General features: G+C 43.5%; 1 protein-coding gene across 1 annotated transcript in view; it reads right to left on the bottom strand.

Annotated features, from left to right (window-relative positions):
• Nucleotides 1-1765: 1765 nt before the first annotated feature.
• PDZD2 (PDZ domain containing 2) overlaps nt 1766-18354 on the bottom strand; it is a 324103-nt gene continuing 307514 nt past the window's right edge. Inside the window, exons 21-24 of the mRNA XM_023216553.1 lie at nt 16017-16118; nt 14740-15010; nt 12363-12497; nt 1766-4606 (exon numbers count right to left, since the gene is read on the bottom strand). Of these exons, the coding sequence (XP_023072321.1) occupies nt 4440-4606; nt 12363-12497; nt 14740-15010; nt 16017-16118 (675 nt within the window). The 3' untranslated portion in view covers nt 1766-4439. The remainder of the gene's footprint in view (nt 4607-12362; nt 12498-14739; nt 15011-16016; nt 16119-18354) is intronic.

The raw sequence follows: 18354 nt of genomic DNA, 5'->3' as shown, positions 1-18354 counted from the left end.
CTGGGATTACAGGTGTGTGCCACCCACGCCCAGCTAATTTTTGTATTTTTGGTAGAGATGGGGTTTTGCCATGTTGGCCAGGCTGGTCTTGAACTCCTGACCACAGGTGATCCACCCTCCTCGGCTTCCCGAAGTGCTGGTATTACAGGCGTGAGCCACCGCACCCGGCCTTTAGCCTGCTTCTTAAAGGGCTTAACTTCAGTAGTCCCCTTTCTCCAAGTTAAGGATTTTGGTGGTGGTCTTCAGAACTCTCTTTCATGCCACGTATGCTCTCTCAAGTCAGAGAGAATTGTATTCCATTTCATTGTTCCCCTTCTGTTTGGCGTTAAGATTTTTCTTTTTCTTTTTTTTTTTTTTTTTGGAAATGGAGTCTCGCTCTGTCACCCAGGCTGGAGTGCAGTGGCCCATTCTCCTGCGTCAGCCTCCTGAGTAGCTGGGATTGCAGGCACATGCCACCATGCCCGGCTAAATTTTTTTGTATTTTTAGTATAGATGGGCCGTCTGGTCTCAAAACTCCTGACCTCAAGTGATCTGCCTGCCTTGGCCTCCCAAAGTGCTGGGATTACAGGAGTAAGCCACCATGCCCGACCTGGTTTTAGATCTTATACATGGTATGTACTCTTCCATTTCATATAATGGGTTTGTGGCTATTTCCATTTTAAAACTACTAGAGTTTTCCTCTGTATTTGTTCATTTCATTGGGTTTTGAGGAGGGGAGTTATGCAAACAAGCCCTCTGTCTCCTAGGAAAAAGCTCTACCCAAGTAGGGGCAGGGAACCAATCAGAATTTCAGTTTTGGGATGTATATAGAAAATCAGGCAGGCAACAGCTTGTATGTCCAGAGAAACTCTGGTATTGAATGGGGCCAAAATGATGGCAAATGGCTTCCATAGATGTCTAGGTAAAGAACTGGTAAGGGCCGGGGATTAGGATGCCATGACCAGCACAAACAGACCTGAAGTGGGGAGGATGCTGGGTGAAGCAGAGTTCCTCCCGTCTGAGGCCAGGTCACATGCTGGGTCCTGTTCTGAAGATTTCTGCAAGATATCATCTTGCCTTTTTCCTTGGGCTACTGTAAGTTGGTATCTCCATCTAGGGCACAGAAATAGATGCTTTTTATTTAGCTCTGTGAGGTAGGATCCCAGATCATCCAAGTAGGAGGCAGAAGGTGATTGGGTAGGGTTTTTGAGAAAAAGAACATTATTGTGAAAAATGAGAGAAACAACTGATAAGGAAACAACTGCTCAGTGGCAGCGAGGGTCCAGTTAAGGCTGGAAACCGTGAATTTACAGCAGCAGCATTCTGTCTAGCTGTGGGATTTTTCTCTAGGAATAGGGTTATAGGAACCAAGATGCTGGCTATTTGGAAGGGTCCAGGATTGCCTGGTAAGACAGAACAGTGGGGCAAGGGATCTAAGCCTGTGTGGGCTGGGCAGAGTTTGCTGTGCTACGCTAGGGTTCTAGTCTGAGAAGGGAATGGAAGGATGGAGTTCTGATAGGGAGAAAACTGTCAAGGGCTTGTTGGAAGTGAAGACACGGGAGGAAGTGACCAGGCCAGGAGCGTGTGGTAAAAGAAAGAGTAGGATGTTCAATTTAAGATTTAGAGGTGGAAAAGTTTTGGATTGTGTCAAGATTGTGAGTGTGGCCTGGAAAAGGGTGGCTAATTTGAGTTCTGTTGCCTTTGTACCGCTGACTCATTGAGGTGACAATAAACATTTCTTATCTCAGTATTACTCTAAAACAGCCAAAATAGAAAAAAAAAAAAATCAAGTAGTAAGCAGAGTGTTTATTTTTTTAAAATTACTTAAAAAAGGTTGTTTACAGAGATGTGGATTTATATAACTTGGTGACAACATTTTTAAAATGTACAGGCTATTTCATATTATTGCACTTACTCTTTAATATATAAGGCATTTTACTTTACATAAATAAAGGATAATGTATAATATCATACAAAGTTATGGTGCCAATTAAGTCAACCATCAAATTCAATGAGATGTGTGTGGGAAGATGGAAGTGAAACCCAGCCTACTTTAATCTTCATGGTATATTCTTGCAACTACGATTTACTTGTTATAACACATATTTACCCTCATAGCTTATTGTGAATGACTGACCAGTTAAAAAAAAAAGAAACAATGACAGTTTTAGTAGGACAATACCATTAGTGTTCACGTCAGGAAGTGTGGGAATTTATTAGGCTAATTAGAAATACTAGTCATGCCTTGAACACTGAAGACAAACAGTTTTCTATCTTAGGGTCAAAGACAGTTTAGCTTTTGCTTCTTCCCTTAAATTTCAACTGTCGGCGAGGGAAACCTTCTGGCAAGATGTAGTAGCAGTGGCTGATGACTTTAGCATAGTGTATGTGGTAAGCCAGGGGTCTACCCTTGTACTCCAGATATGAGGCTTAAGGACTTGCGGAAGGAGACCATTGCATTTGCTCCACATTGCACAAGAAATTCCTGTCTGTTCACGTAGGGCTGTGCGTTTCTTATTATTAGGCACAGCTGTAACAGTGGAGGCAAAAAGCAGTTTTCAGTGTTGACTTGAAACAAACAGTCTTTCATTTAGGCAAGAAAGCAGAAACCACAAAACTGACCCCAGAGACTGAAAAAGCAATCAAGCATGCACCTTGCACTGACTTCCTACAGTATCCTACCTGTAACTGTAGTGAAAAGTAGAAGTAAAATCAATAAGACCTTTCAAACTAACTCGTGTACTATATTTTCCTTTGTATTGCCGGTTGATGAGAAATCTGGACTCAAACAAGCCAGCTATTTTTCTCTCACGTGAAGGACCTCTCTAGGCCGACTTCGAAGATGTTTAAGTGGGATTGGTCATTCAGAAAAATGATGTACAAAGCTGATGGCTAAAGCCCCTGCATGAATCTGGGGGTCATAGCCATAGACCCAAGCTGTAGGTTATTTAAAGAAGTATCGCCAACATAAAATCTTAGTGTCATGCACACAGGTATGGCAAACGCACTCTCCACTCATATTCTCAGGACTCAACGGGTTGGTTTGTGCCACTGAAGACCTGGCTTGTAACTACATTTCTGCTCCTTTACCTCGACTCACTCACCCTGTTTCTCCTCCTCCTTATGACCCGATGAGGATTTGGAATTTACCTAAGAAAATAAGGTACAGTATGAGGAGAGAACAGCCAACTATGTGACAACGAACGGAATATCCAATGGGAACAGCTACTGGGAAGCAGCTCATGCTGCCAGGGGAGTGGCCAGAGTGAGTTTCCCAAGCAGCGTGAGTCACGACAGTCTTCTGTAGGAAAACATTTTTGGCAAAAGGAGGAAGTTGCAAAGCAGGAAAAGGAAAACAGCAAAAACTTAAGTCACTGCAGTTGTCATTATACTAGGTCAAGAAAAGAGATCCAATACTTTTAGAATGTTACATTTCTTAAACAAACATGTTGGGAAAGAGGAAAAAAACCAACCAATCTCCTAAAAGGATTCCATTAAGCTCCTCTATTTGGATTGTAAATATATTGTCTATAAATCCAAGGACACTTAGAAAGATACTTGATTTCTAAAGATTAAATTCGTGGTTGGAGTGCATAAAATACAGAAATGGAAACCCAGTGACTGTGATATTTTTGCCTGCTTTTGGTACTGACCAGTGTTGAATTCAAACACTTATCAAGACAGGTTCAAAAACTAGTTGTAAGGTGCTTTTAGATGTTGACCTTTCTGCTCCCTCTAAGCAGTGAAGCTCATGGCTATTTAATACAGTTTGTCAGAAGTGCTATTCTGTAAAACAGCCTTATGGCTTACACTTTTGAGATGATAGATAGAGAATGATCAATACTTCATGGTGATCAACAACCTATTGAGTTGAACTCTGCATACGTACATTATACGTTACACTCACTAAAAAATACTCTATTTTGCTTTTTCATTTTTGGACAATTCCTGAGCTCGGCCTAACAGGTCATAATTCATTTTTTAAGTCTCATTCTCTTTTCAGGGTAACATATACAGACCTACAGCTCCTCCTTCCACTGAATGTACCTAAAAGCATTCTGTCATTTACTTACAAAATCATATAAAATGATAGTCCTCTTAGGTGTGACATTTGTGTCCCCCTCAGACTTTCAGTTCCCTAATCACCAGGATTGGGTATGTTGGGAGAGCTGGCAAGAAGGAAGCAAAGGTCTAGCTAAGTGTTTCAAATAAAGAAGGGTGTGTCACATCTTGTATCCCCATCAGTAAACATAAAGGTAGGGGACAGGCACTGGAACGAAGGAACCCTCCCAGCCTGGGTGATCCAGGTAGAAGGCTTCTGGAGTTCATTTCATTGCTGTTGCACATACAGTTAAGTCAGGCTTCATGTGTAAGCACAAGCTTGGAGATTTTTATAGTCCGTGTCTAAACCACAGTCTTGAAGACTGTGGTTTAAAGAAGTCACTCTGGTTTCTTAAAATTCATGAAGAATTTCTGTGCTTTCTAATTAATAACTGCACAGGTCCTTCTGGGACAGACTTCATAATATTCCAGGCATCAAAGTGCATGAGCCCAACCAGAGGTTTCCCATTAATAGCAAGAATTTCATCTCCAGCTTCTATTATTCCAGCTTGTTCAGCCGCACCACCTGCGAGAATAAACACAGAATAACAGAATAATAGCTTGGCAGTTTCACAGTATTCAAAAATCCTAAGTAAACTAAAAACTTTTAAATGATAAAAATATCTAAATAATATATTATTGAATAGAGAAACATTTCTTAGAACACAAAAAACATATATCCATAAAAATAAACAGGTCTACATAAAACAATTCAATTCTAGCCCTTCCCCCTGCCGCCCCCCAAACATAAGCAAGATAAAAATAATGAACTGACAAGGGGAAGATATTTTCTATGTATTTAATCAACAAATGGTTAATATCCAGACTAAAGAACTACAAGCCAACAAGAACAACACAAAATAAACTTGGGCAAAGGAAATCAACAGCTGAAATCCATACAGCCAGTAAACACAGAAAAGCAGGCTCAACTTCTTCTTTTTTTTTTTTTTTCCTTTGAGACAGGGCCTTACTCTGTCACCCAGGCTGGAGTGCAGTGGTACAGTTTTGGCTCACTGCAGCCTCTGCCTCACTGGGCTCAAGCGATCCTCTCACCTCAGCCTTCAGAGCAGCTATGACCACAGGCATACACCACCATGCCCAGCTATTTTTTTATATTTTTGGTAGAGATGGGGACTTGCCATGTTGCCCAGGCTATCAGCTTCTAATTGTTAACAGATACTGGCTGATACATGCAAGTTCTGAGAATCAGTGATTATGTGCCCATTAGTGACCATGGGGACTACTTACAGAGTTTAGCGTGTTCACATTATAGCTCTGTCTAGCTTTGTATGAGCTCTAGAAAAAATGCAAGTGTAAACCCTCCATTTATGTTCTCACACATAGACTTCTAAAGGTACACCAGCTATGGAGGCATCTTATGGGAAAAAAATGGCATTGAAAGAAAAATTCCCAAGTGTGAAAACAAAAATTTTCTCAGAAATTTTGATTAGACTTCAAAAGGCTGAGCAGATATATCGATTTCATCCTAAATTACCGAAGGTCGTTATTGAAATAAATATTATGTCATAAAAATACAGCTTGGAAGAAATCCACCCAAGGACAAAAACATTTTCTGTGGTTAATGATAGAGGCAGTTACATTAGAAGAGAGACCTCACCAGGATCAGCCCTGTAGTGGGCCCCAGGAGAATGATTTGGTCCCCAGTCCTTGCTTTTCTTGAGATACATTTTTGGAAGGACCAAAGAACCAATTATGTTTGTGTTAACATAGTACCCAATGTCCTATTCTAGCATATTAAATAAGGCCCTCTGGTTATGTGAAACAAAAGAATTTTGTGAGTGCTTGGGCCTCAGGACATGGGAGGTTCCAGGCAACCAGAACAGCACACTGAAGGCGCAATCAGACTGGGTTTGGTCTCAAATCTGTGACTTCAGCCAAGTTACAGATTTCTCTAAACTTCAGTTTTCTCATCTGCAAAATGGTGATGCTATCTGTTGTGTTATCTTACTAGGTTGTTAGAAGGACTGAATGAGATGAAGTAGTCTTCTAGGACAGGGGTCCTCAACCCTCGGGCCACAGAGTGGTGGCAGGAGGGTTGCATAGCAGGTGAGCAGTGAGTGAGTGAGTGAAGCTTCCTCTGTATTTACAGCCTCTCACCACCACTCACATTACCACCGGAGCTCTGCCTCCTGAGAGATCAGCAGCAGCATTAGATTCTCACGTGAGCCTGAACCCTATTGTGAACTGCGTATGCGAGGGATCTAGGTTGCGTGTTCCTTATGATAATCTAATGCCTGATGATCTGTCAGTGTGTTCCATCACCCCCAGATGGGATGCCTAGTTGCAAGAAAACAAGCTCAGGGCTCCCACAGATTCTACATGATGGTGAGTTGTATAATTATCTCATTATATATTAAAATGTGATAATAGAAATAAAGTACACAATAAATGTAATGCACCTGAATCATCCCCAAACCATCCTCCACCCAAACCTTCACCGTGGAAAAATTGTCTTCCACAAAACCAGTCCCTGGTGCCAAAAAGCTTGGAAACTGCTCCTTTAGGAAGCTTTCAGTGTTGTACAAAGAAGAGGTTTGCCAGCTTTTGGACTTTTTACACAAGAGAGAAATAAATTCTCTCGTTTAAACCACTGCTATTTTGGATTTCCTATTACATGAGGCCAAACTGAATCTTAACAGATTTGAGCAGGATATGTCTCTCTCTCCAGTTACACATAAAATTTTTTAAAATGTCTTTTTTCCCAAAAAGGTCTTGCATGGCTTTTAACACATTCTTAGGTTCCTTACGCTTATGATGAATTGGTGTCACACAGTGCACAATCTGCATTTGGCTTTTTTTTCATTCAACACTGTTTTTGGGCTGGTCCCAGTTAATATATAGAGATGTAATTTATTTTTTCAACTGCTATTTAGCTTTCCTTTATATGAATATATTTTATCATTCTGCCACAGATAGACATTTAAATTGTTTCATAGCTTCCATTTTCGTAAGCACTGCTAAAATTTTCCTTAGAGATTAACCAGTAGATACTTGCATGAGAAAAAAAATGAGTGTTTTCCTTTCTCCACATCCTTGCCAACACATTATCGTATGAGATTTTTTATTTTTGGCCAACTTGATAGATTAAAAGAATGATTTATAATATTTCTAATTTTCATCCAATACATTTAAGTTTGAGCATTTTCCTGTGTTTCTCGGCCACCTAGGTTTTAACTTCTGTCAATTTTCTATTGCTTTCTTTATCCAAATTTTCTCTCTCATATTTTTCTTACTGAATTATACAGTTCTTCATATATTCTGGAATTTTCTTTTTTTTTTTTTTTTTGGAGACAAGATCTTCCTCTGTCCCCCAGGCTGGAGTGCTGTGGCACAATCATGGCTCACCGCAGCCTTGACCTCCTGGGCTCACATGATTCTCCCACCCGAGCCTGCTGAGTAGCTGGGACTATAGGTGCGTGCCGCCACACTGGGTAATTTCTGTATTTTTTGTACAGATGGAGTCTCGCCATGTGGCCCAGACTGGTCTTGAACTCCTGGGCTCAAGTGATCCGCCCACCTTGGTCTCCAAAGTGCTGGGATTACAGGTGTGAGCCACAGTACCCTGCCTATTCTGGGTATCAACCTTTTGTTTATTAAATATATTGCAAACATCTTATAATAACTTATTTTTGAATATGCTTATAAATTTTGCCATATAACGAACATTTTATATGTTTCTTTTATTTTAGACGGAGTCTTCTCTGACCCCAGGCTGGAGTGCAGTGGTCCTAGCTCACTGCAACCTCTGCCTCCTGGGTTCAAGTGATTCCCCTGCCTCAGCCTCCTGAGTAGCTGGGATTAAAGGCATGCCCCACAACGCCCAGCTAACTTTTATGTTTTTAGTAGAGACGGGGTTTCACCATGTTGGCCAGGCTGGTTTCTAACTCCTGACTTCAGGTGATCCACCCACCTCGGGCTCCCAGAGTGCTGGCATGAAATCCATGATCCATGAGCCACCGTCCTCAGCCCTGTATGTTTTTAAAATGTGTTTTTCTCTTATGTTTAATAAATTCTTGTATGATATTTAAAAACAATAGTTATTACTGATACAAAGAAAATTCTATTGATCTCTGCATGTTTTTTTTTTTTTTTTTTATTTTTTGAGTCAGAGTCTCACTCTGTCACCCAGGCTGGAGTGCAGTGGCCGGATCTCAGCTCACTGCAAGCTCCGCCTCCTGGGTTCACGCCATTCTCCTGCCTCAGCCTCCCGAATGGCTGGGACTACAGGCGCCTGCCACCTCGCCCGGCTAGTTTTTTGTATTTTTTAGTAGAGACGGGGTTTCACCGTGTTCGCCAGGATGGTCTCGATCTCCTGACCTCGTGATCTACCCATCTCAGCCTCCCGAAGTGCTGGGATTACAGGCTTGAGCCACCGTGCCCGGCCCGATCTCTGCATGTTAATTGTGAATTCATTCTTCTTTGCGAACTATTTATATTGGCTTGACATTTTCTTAGATTTTTTTCAATCAGAAAGAACATATAGGAAGACAATTTGTCATTATTGGCGAATAATATTTCTAATTTTTGTACGTCTTGGCTTATTTATTGCTGAGTTATTTGGTAAAATGATGAAAGAGGAACATTTTGGGAGCAGCTTAAAATTGTACTAGTGACAGTGTACACTGCAGCTTCATATAGGAGCTTAAAAATAACTAATTTTTTTCATAAACTCCCTGACCTTAAAGAAAGCTTTAGAGATATTGACATTTAGTTCCTTTATTATTCAGGCGGGGTAGCAGTGGCTCATGCCTGTAAATCATAGCACTTTGGGAGGCTGAGGTGGGTGGATTACTTGAGGCCGAGACTTTGAGACCAGCCTGGCCAACATGGTGAAACCCTGTCTCCATTAAAAATACAAAAAGTTAGCTGGGTGTGGTGGTGCATGCCTGTAAACCCAGCTGCTTAGGAGGCTGAGGCACGAGACTCACTTGAACCTGGGAGGCAGAGATTGCAGTGAGCAGAGATTGTGGCACTGCATTCCAACCTGGGTGACAGAGCGAGACTCTGTTTAAAAAAAAAAAACAAAAAAAACTTCTTTATGATTCAAATGCTTGTTCTGTAATATAGCCTTACTCAAGAAATCATTCAAATGCTTATTCTGTAATAGCCTTACTCAAGAAATCAGTATTGCTATATTGTTTCCTAATGCTTGAGCTAAAAGACACAGGAAAACAAAATGAACAGAAAAACTGTACTCACAAATTACTCTGTAAGTATGAAATACGAGGTAAGAAGATGAATCCTGACCTGAAGTGATTCGCCTGCCGTAGCCTCACAAAGTGCTGGGATTACAGGCATGAGCCACCGTGCCCGGCCAGATAATGAAATCTTGAGACTCACTAGTTTCCAAAGGTGCGATCTGCCGTATAATATTCAGAAATACTTGAATGGCTTTCCCCAGGAACAAAACCACGGGCTTGCACATGAGAGCATCTAAAGCGTTAGTCTGTGGGACTGACACTTCTCTTCTCTATCCATTTCCACAGCAGTTTTCACGGATTTGGGGCCAGATGCTAGAGACAAAGGCTGAGTTGTCCAGGACATCATGTTCTTGCTTTGCTGGAGACAGAGCAAAGCAAGAGACAAGAGATGGAGATAGATGACAGGATGTCATCTCTCCTGTGGCTTCTTCTAGTGTGGGGTCCCGAAGCCCGGCCTCCCCAGCCGATGTGCTGCTTTAGTAGGCGTCTGCCCTGGTCCTTTGGTTTGCAGGCTCACATGCTTTTTTGGGTTGTGTCCCCTTGGATTACAGAGGCTACATGTCCTGTGACCAAGCATGGAGGCGGCCACTCCTGCTCCCCTCAGGAGTGTCTTAAAATATCTCCACTTTAGCTACCCTATTGAATGACAGGTTAGCTGGGTGCTGTGTTTTCAGGTGACGCACATTTTCCCTCAGTCCTCTGAAGGTGTTGTTGGCTCCAGGCATTCATGCGGCCATTCTGATTGTTGTACACAGAGAGCAAACTAGAATTTTCTCTTGGCTTTTTAGATTTTCTTCTTTATATTCTGAAACTTGATTATATCAAGGTTTCAATTTTATTTTTTTTTTGGAGACAGGGTCCTACTCTGTCACCCAGGCTGGAATGCAATGGTGCAATCCTGTTCACTGCAGCTTCCAAGTCGAGGGCTCAAGCAAGCCTTCTTGCCTCAGCCTCCCAAGTAGCTGGGATCACAGGTGTGCACCACTCTGCCTGGCTAACAAGGCTTTTTTTTTTTTTTTTTTTAAATAAATTCAGACTGTTTTACCCTTGATGAGTTTTTCAGTCTGCATAGTCCTGTCATTTTTTTCACTTCTGGAAAATTCTTAGTCATGATTTCTGCAAGTATTTCCTCTCATTCAATTTTTTCCTTTTGGAACTCTTTCTCTCATTACCTTTTTGTAATCATCTCTTTATTTCCCAATACTGCATTTTTAATGGTTTCTTCTGTTCTATTTTTACAAATCTTATCTTCACATGGATTTAGTCTACTTTTTACTTTTATTCATTAATTTAAAGATATATTTAACTCCATTTTCACTAATGAGGGTATATGTGCATTTAGTTTTTACTTTTAAAGAGGCAGGGTCTTGCTCTGCTGTTCAGGCTGGTATTGAACTCCCGGAGCTCAAGCAGTCCACGGAGCTGAGGACTATAGGCATGCGCTACCACGCCCAGCCTGCATTTCGTCTTTTTTTTTTACGTATTTGCTTGCTCCTTCTGAATACCCTCTTGGTCTTGTTTCATGGGTAACATTCCTGCCTCTGTCATGAATGGGGTGTCCTGTTTTTTGGGTTTGCTGGCAATGGATGTTGCCCTGTACCCTTCGTCTGAGAGCTTTCTGTTGTGAGGGCTCTTATAGCCAAGTTGCCACATGCTTGCCTGAGCCTGGTTCTCCCTCCTTCTGCTGCTCTTTCAACTTGAACAATTAATGAGTCTGAGGTTTTCTCTTTACTCTGGTACCACAGGTTCACACGTAACAGAGACCCGACTCCTGATTTATGCGTGTCTTCTTTGCTTGCTCCAGGGGCTGGGAGCAGGCAGCCTGTCCTGGCTGCCACTCGAGTAAAGCAGACCTGTTGTGACCACAGTTCACTGGCAAAAGAGCAGGTCCCAGGCCTCTGCATCACAAGATGCCTCGCTCCGGCTGCCCACAGGGTTGCTGAGCCCCTGCTCCTGGGTGGGCGCTGAGACCCCAGCCTCCAGTGCACATTTCTTTCTCATCCTCTGCTTCCTCTGGGCCCCAAGGATGCAGCCCTGCTTACCACAGAGGTGGTAAGCAGGCTTCATCTCCACTTTTGATCCATAGAGGTTTTTTTAAGCGTAACTATAAATTTTTTTAAAGTTTTTTTTCCTATTAACACTACAGGTCAAGAGTTGGGAGAGGCTTTGGGATGACCATGCAATTGTAGAAATAGCTCAAGGTCATTAATTAGATGGTCATTTAAAGAAACAACAATCCTTAGCTAAGAAGAATTGATCTTGTTACTTGCTGACCTACTTATTGTGTTACATACTGTAACTTTAAATGGGTTTCTGATCTATTTGTAAGTATAATTACATATCGATATTGTTCATACAATTATACTGTTAGTATTATTAGTACAATTATGAGTTGTTAATACAAGAGTTTGAAAAACTGCCCAAGACCAAAAAATGAATTATTCAAGGTGATGAAGAGATGTATATTTACCAAGCATTTCAATAATATCTACCCCCCATCTTTTTTTTCTTCCCACAAAAGCTGTGCTTGGACCGTATTACTTTGTTGCAGTCTAGCATTTACAAGTCTAGTATTTTAAGTCAATGAGATCTTGGCCAGTATTAAGTACTCCTGACTGGCAAGTCTACTGGTGTTACTTAGTGTGGTGTGTTCACATCAGAGACGGGGGCCCAGAGTGAGGAATGGCTGCAGTATAAGGGTCAGGGACAGAGGCTCTGGGGCCAGACCGCCTGGGCTGGAGCCTGGTTCTGCCACTTACAGCTGTGTGAACCTACGTGCCTCAGTTTCTCCTTTTGTAAAATGGGGATAATGATGACACCCACCCAGTAGGGAAGCCTTGTGGATGGCTTGAGTTAATACATGTCCATACAGAATAAACCTTGTATGTCACAAAGCATTAAAAACGAAAATTTTAGATTTTTAAACAAAAAAAAGTGTAGATTTTTAAAAACAAATCTCATTTCTAAATGGAAGGCATTTTTTTCATTGAAAGATGAAAAATTTCTTTCATGGAAAGATGACAGGTGAGAGAAGGCTGACTGAGTGGTCTAGGACATTACCTTTGTATACTCTTTTAATGACCAAGGGCCCATCTCCCGTCACAGATGATTTTCCCCCATCCAGACTCAGTCCCAGCCCAGCCGAGGTCTTCAGCACTTCAACACACAGAGCATCGTGTACAGCCACACTTCTCCCTGCAGCAGCAGCGTGCATCAAGATAAGAATGACAGAGTTGTTCATCATGCCATCTGTCCAAGTCCCCGCGGATGCATCGCCTCCAGCCCCATGTACTTCTGGCACCACTTCTGGCACCCTCAAGTCCCATCTACCCTGGGGTACTTATAACAGCACTTGAGCCCAGTAGCACTGTTGGCCTCCCGACTCTGGGGCTGCCCTCCTGGGCTGTGTTGCTGCTCTACTTGCATCCTTTGTTCTGTGTTTTCTGCAAGCATTGGCAAATGCTTTCATGCCCAAGCAGAAATCCCCAGAAGGCAAAGTGCTCTTGTTAAGCCCCCCACACCGGCTGTGCACTTCTCAGTGAGGACTGAAGTCACACTTTGGGACTCCAGATTTGATTTTCTGCCAACCCTGGCTGCTAATGGCAGCAGAACATCACCCTCTGCTACCAAGACTTGGCAGCACCAAAATGCCCAGCCTCATGTGAGACTGTTAGAATGGACTCCAAAGCCCCCAGGAACCCAGAGAGCTTCCTGCCTCCCCGCTCCTGCCACTCCTGCTCCTGCAAAGGGAAACCCTGTCCCTGGCTATGGCTGTCTTCACAGACACATTTGGGGTTGCCTCCACTGGCATCTGGCTCCACTGTGAGGAGATGCATTTCCATGGTGATGCCGGCTCTGTGTGCTGGTTTTGGAAAGGTGGGCTGGGTTTGAATCAGGATTGTAAACTTGCCCCCTTGTACTTCCCTCCCTTGCCTATCAGCCAAGGACGTCAGAGTTGACTGCAAAGGCACACTTAGTTGATTGGGAGGCAGAGGAAGGACCACAACAGATGGACTAAACTGCCTGCTTCCTGTGGTCACTAGGTGTGAAGCCAAGCTAGCACTGTCTCCTTCGGACATAAAGGCCAGTCCACAGTCGTGGTTTAAAGAAGGCCACTCCACAGGGCCTGAAGGACGCTGTCAGTATATGGTAAGTAATAACCGCTTAGGACAAGGTAGACCTGGGTTACGGAGACTAAAGAACAGGCAACTGAGCGAGGTTAAGCCCTCCAGGCGCTCAGCATTTGAGAGCTCTGCAGGCTCTGCTTCAAGGCCAGAGGCCCTGAAGTTGCTGCAGGAATACTGAGTGATTATAAATGACAGAAGGACCATCCAGATCTGAGTTCATGAGGCTTAAAAACTGGCAGCTGTGAGGATGAAGTGGGTTCCTTTGACAGTTTACAAAGATCCCACTGAAAATCCGCCAAGCGGTCAAGACAGTTCTGGGGCAAAGGCAAGCATGACAAGATCTGATGACCAAGGTGATTCTCTGCATTGGGGAGGGCCTCAGCCCTCTGGAAGAGGGAAAGTGAAATGACACAGAAGGAAGACTGGGGACATGACCACGGAGGCGTCTGGACAAGAAGTGTTTCTCATCTGTTAAATGGAATCAGAGCCATTTTCAGCAAGGACTACAAACAGCTCTGGCCCACAAGAACGCCAAGTTGTAGAAAGGAATCCAGCTACCCTCATCAGGGAGAGATGTGGACAAGGAACAAAAGGCCCCTCCCAGAAGGCAATGCCCAACCCATACCCTCTGCTTTGCCCTCTCGACTGAAAAAAGACGTTACCCCTGAATGCCAAGATGAATGGCACTCCAGACATCTGCAGTACTTAACAGGGCATTAAACAGCCCGCACTGCAGAAACAGACGCTGTACGTGGTTCTGAGGCTCTGAATATGGATGGCACACAGAAAATCTGTTTCTAAACCTCTTCCAGTGAGTTATTCTTGGTTGACTAAGGCTGCAGTTTCTGTTTTCAGACACAAAACACTCTTGCCCCCTCATTTCCTTCTGTTCTTCTAAACCAGGAAAGAATACAACCTTGCTGTTTCCCAAGGATAAATCTTAGTTCTGGAATTTCTCCTTCAATGCTGATTGCCCCATCACAGTAGTTTCCTGTTTTCCTTACCAGTCCTAACAAGAGGGTGCGAATATAAAAGAGATTCCTTCTTAGGACACTTAGGGAAACTGTTATGCAGTTGTTTTAAATCTTCCACAGTATAGCCTGAACTACTGGGGGAATTTTTCTAATTTTCTAATTTTTTCTAATTTATTTGTTACCTTGCTTTTGTAAGAAGCATCCAAACACACTAGACTTCGCTACATTTAATTTTTCAGATCTAGAAGTTAGCTGTTACTTCCCTTCATGTTCAACCAGAATCTCATCCTTCTGCAGTAGCTCACACCCTGCCGGTTGTTGAAATGATCATCTTACCAATGGCAGCCTCCAGGGGGATGGTCTTTCTGGACAGCAAACCCTTCCCATTGGCTGTGGGAGGCTCCTGCCGGGCAGAGGGCCTGGGCTGATCCATCCCTTTCTTGATGACCACGAGGGCATCTTTGTGCAGCTGTGCCTGGTGCAGAACCTTCAAGACATTCCCGTGGGCTAAGCCAGCCAATGAGGCGCCGTTGACTGACAGAAGGAAATCCCCTCGGTTCATAGTCCCTTCCTGAGAAGCCGCCCCCTGAGAAAACACCCTGTGGACCTGGGACAAGGAACGGAAAAGGGAACAAAACCAGATCCACTTATGATTTCTAGTAAAAGGGAGAAAGTAACTAACTGCATATCTGTGGTAAAGTAATCTTTTTTTTTTTTTTTTTTTTTTTTTGAGAGGGAGTCTTACTCTGTCGCCCAGGCTGGAGTACAGTGGTGCAATCCCAGCCTCCCAAGTTCAAGTGATTCTCCTGCCTCAGCCTCCTGAGTAGCTGGGATTACAGGCACACACCACTATGCCTGGTTAATTTTTGTACTGTTAGTTGAGATGGGGTTTCACCATGTTGGCCAGGCTGGTCTCGAACTCCTGACCTCAGGTGATCCACCCGCCTGGACTTCCCAAAGTGCTGGGATTACAGGCATGAGCCACTGTGCTGGGTCTTGTAGTAAAGGAACTTTCTAAGGACAATTTTTCTAAATCATATAGATACTTGCTTTATAAAAAAACATTCAGTGCGGGGAATGGATCACAAATGTCAATGCCAGTGTCTCCACACATTTTTTGTTTTGAACTCAACTTCTTGTTAGCGTCTGACATGGGCCTCGCATCCAGGAGGCAATGGGAATACGAAGATGAACGAGGCCTGGGCTCGTGCGGTGAAGGTGACCCTCTGGATGGTCCCGAAGGCTTTTGAATGATGTAAAATTTTCAGTGACTGTTTTTGAGAAAGAAGTAATTGTATAAAGAAACACAAGTTTGGCCAGTTGATTTTAATGTTTTCTACTGCTTAAAATATTTAGGTAAATTATAAGGTTATAGCGAATTGTGTTTATAGGGACTGGAAATGGCCTACACATGTCAGCTCTGTGTTAAAAATGCTTGTCTTTGTCAACGAAAACCTTACATACTACTTCTCCCGCTTCTCCCTTTTTATGTTGGTAGCTGGGAATGAAACCCAGCAATCTCTGAACCCGCTGATTGGAATTTGTGCCCTGATCACATTCTGAGGCTGCTTAAGGAGGGATTTTCCTGAGAGCCTAATGACTTTGTCACTTACCGTGATTGATGTTGGCTCCACATCTGTCCCTCCTGCCACACTGAATCCCAGACCTGAGCCTTCTTTTCTATTCAAGACTATGAAGCAAACATCTTCTTTATTCTAGTGAAAACAAACAAAAATTATCCTTTGAGCTGGAGCTGCAAAAAATTAAGAAAGAAAGAAAAACACACCCCCTTGTACCAAGAGTAAGGAAGCTCTGATGTCAGTCCTCTTGGAAGGGCTTTTCACTGTGGACCCGAAAGGTTCTTTGGCTCTCAGCCAGGCGTGGTAGCTCATGCCTGTAATCCCAACACTCTGGGAAGCCAAGGTGGGCAGATCTCGAGCCCAGGAGTTCGAGACCACCCTGGGCAGTGTGGCAAAACCCTGTCTCTACAAAATTAGCCAGGTGTGGTGATGCATGCTTGTAGTCCCAGCTACTCAGGAGGCTGAGGTGGGAGGATTACCTGAGCCTGGGAGGTCATGGCTGCAGTGAGCCATGATCACGCCACTGCACTTCAGCCTGGGCGACAGAATGAGACCTTGTCTCAAAAAAAAAATCATAGCACATAATTTGATCACGATGAGAATCCTTTATTCTATAATTCTTGAAGTCTACAATTTAGCAAAGCCAGTCCTGGCAACAGCAGAAAGATAAGCGTCAGTGGCAAGAGGCAGGATAACAGCATATCGAGGCCATATGTTTTCTACATCTCCCTCCCCACGTTTAGGTCATTGGATTTCAGGTGCAATTAATTAATTGATGTCATAAAATACAAAGCACAGCTGGGCGCAGTGGCTCAGGTCTGTAATTCTAGCGCTCTGGGAGGCCAAAGCAGGCAGATCACTTGAGGTCAAGAGTTCGAGACCAGCCTAGTCAACATGGCGAAATCCCATCTCTACTAAAAAATACAAAAATTAGCCGGGCATGGTGGTGGATACCTGTAATCCCAGCTACTTGGGAGGCTGAGGCAGGAGAATTGCTTGAACCTAGCAGGCAGAGGTTGCAGTGAGTGGAGATCATGCCAGTGCACTCCAGCCTGGGTGATGGAGTGAGACTCTGTCTCAAAAATCCCCAAAGTTCACTCCAACCAAAACCTAGACTGTCCTGCAGAACTTTTGGGGCAGTTAGGAGGTTGACTTCTTGGGCACCTTCAACCCTATGTGTGCTCACACATGGATCGATGGGGAGAAAGGTTGACTAGGCTTTCCAAACCAAAATGGGAATATGGAGCCCAGTAAATGGTCTTTATCCAGCTTCTGGGAGGTAACATGATGCGGAAAATAGGAAAACTTCTCAGATATTTAAATGTTTTACTGGAGCAAAGAGACAATATTTGAAAATGAGGCCCTCCTGCATTCCAAGACAAGTCAAATCACCAACATTTCAATGTATTCACATTTTTTCCAGTGGTGTTTAAGGACACAGATATGCTAGAAGCTGATTGGTGAGCCAAATTTTGCCTGTGAGAGCCTCAGCACAGTCTCAGGGCGGCAAGATCAGCCATCAAGAGCTCTCCAAGGTTTGGGTGTGTTGAAGTCAGGAGGCCAGAGTTTTCAGCCTCCAGTCTCTCACAGCACTGCCAAGGACACAGAAAATAGTTTTGTGCAGTTCTATTTTTAGTACCTGCAAACCATACTCATTGGAAAAAGCAAGGCAGGAAGCTTCTAGACTGAGGATGGCAGAGTAAGGATAGCCCTGCTCACCGCTCCTCTCTGAAGACACTGAGAAAATAAGAAAGGGAAAAGAATGCTGTGTTCTGATGAACAGGAATGGTCTTCAAACCAAACCACAACCCTGCCTCATGGTGAGCGTGAGTAGTAGCGGGTGAGGAAGGCCCTAGAATAAGCCCCCCTTGGGCAGCACTCTGGCATGCTGGCCATACTGCTGTTTGAGGTCCCTGAAGATGTACATCTTGCTTGTGGTTGGCTGGACAGTCTGGTCTTCTCCTTTGACATTTCATCTAACACTAAAATGTATGGGGCAAAGGGGGCCTGGCAACGTGTGACCCCACCTGTGCCCCCTTGACTGGTCTCAGAGTGCAACTTTCATACATGAAGTATTTCCTTATTGTAATAACAAGTGGGAGGAGGAGAGAGATGAGGGCTATTCCCTCCTCTTACTGAAAGTGAGAGTGCTTAGCATCTCAAGACGTTTTGCTTTTCTTTTAGAGACTGGGTCTTGCTCTGTCACCCAGGCCAGAGCACGGTGGCACGATCATAGCTCACTGAGCCTCAAACTCCTGGGTCCAACTGATTCTCCTGCTTGAGATTCTCACGTAGCTAGGGCTACAGGCATATGCCACCACGCCTGGCTAATTTTTTAAATTTAATCTTTTTTTTTTTTTTTTTTTTTTTT

Source organism: Piliocolobus tephrosceles, chromosome 4, assembly GCF_002776525.5.
Source record: "Piliocolobus tephrosceles isolate RC106 chromosome 4, ASM277652v3, whole genome shotgun sequence".
Lineage (NCBI taxonomy): Eukaryota > Metazoa > Chordata > Mammalia > Primates > Cercopithecidae > Piliocolobus > Piliocolobus tephrosceles.
This window is presented reverse-complemented; position numbering and strand designations above follow the sequence as displayed.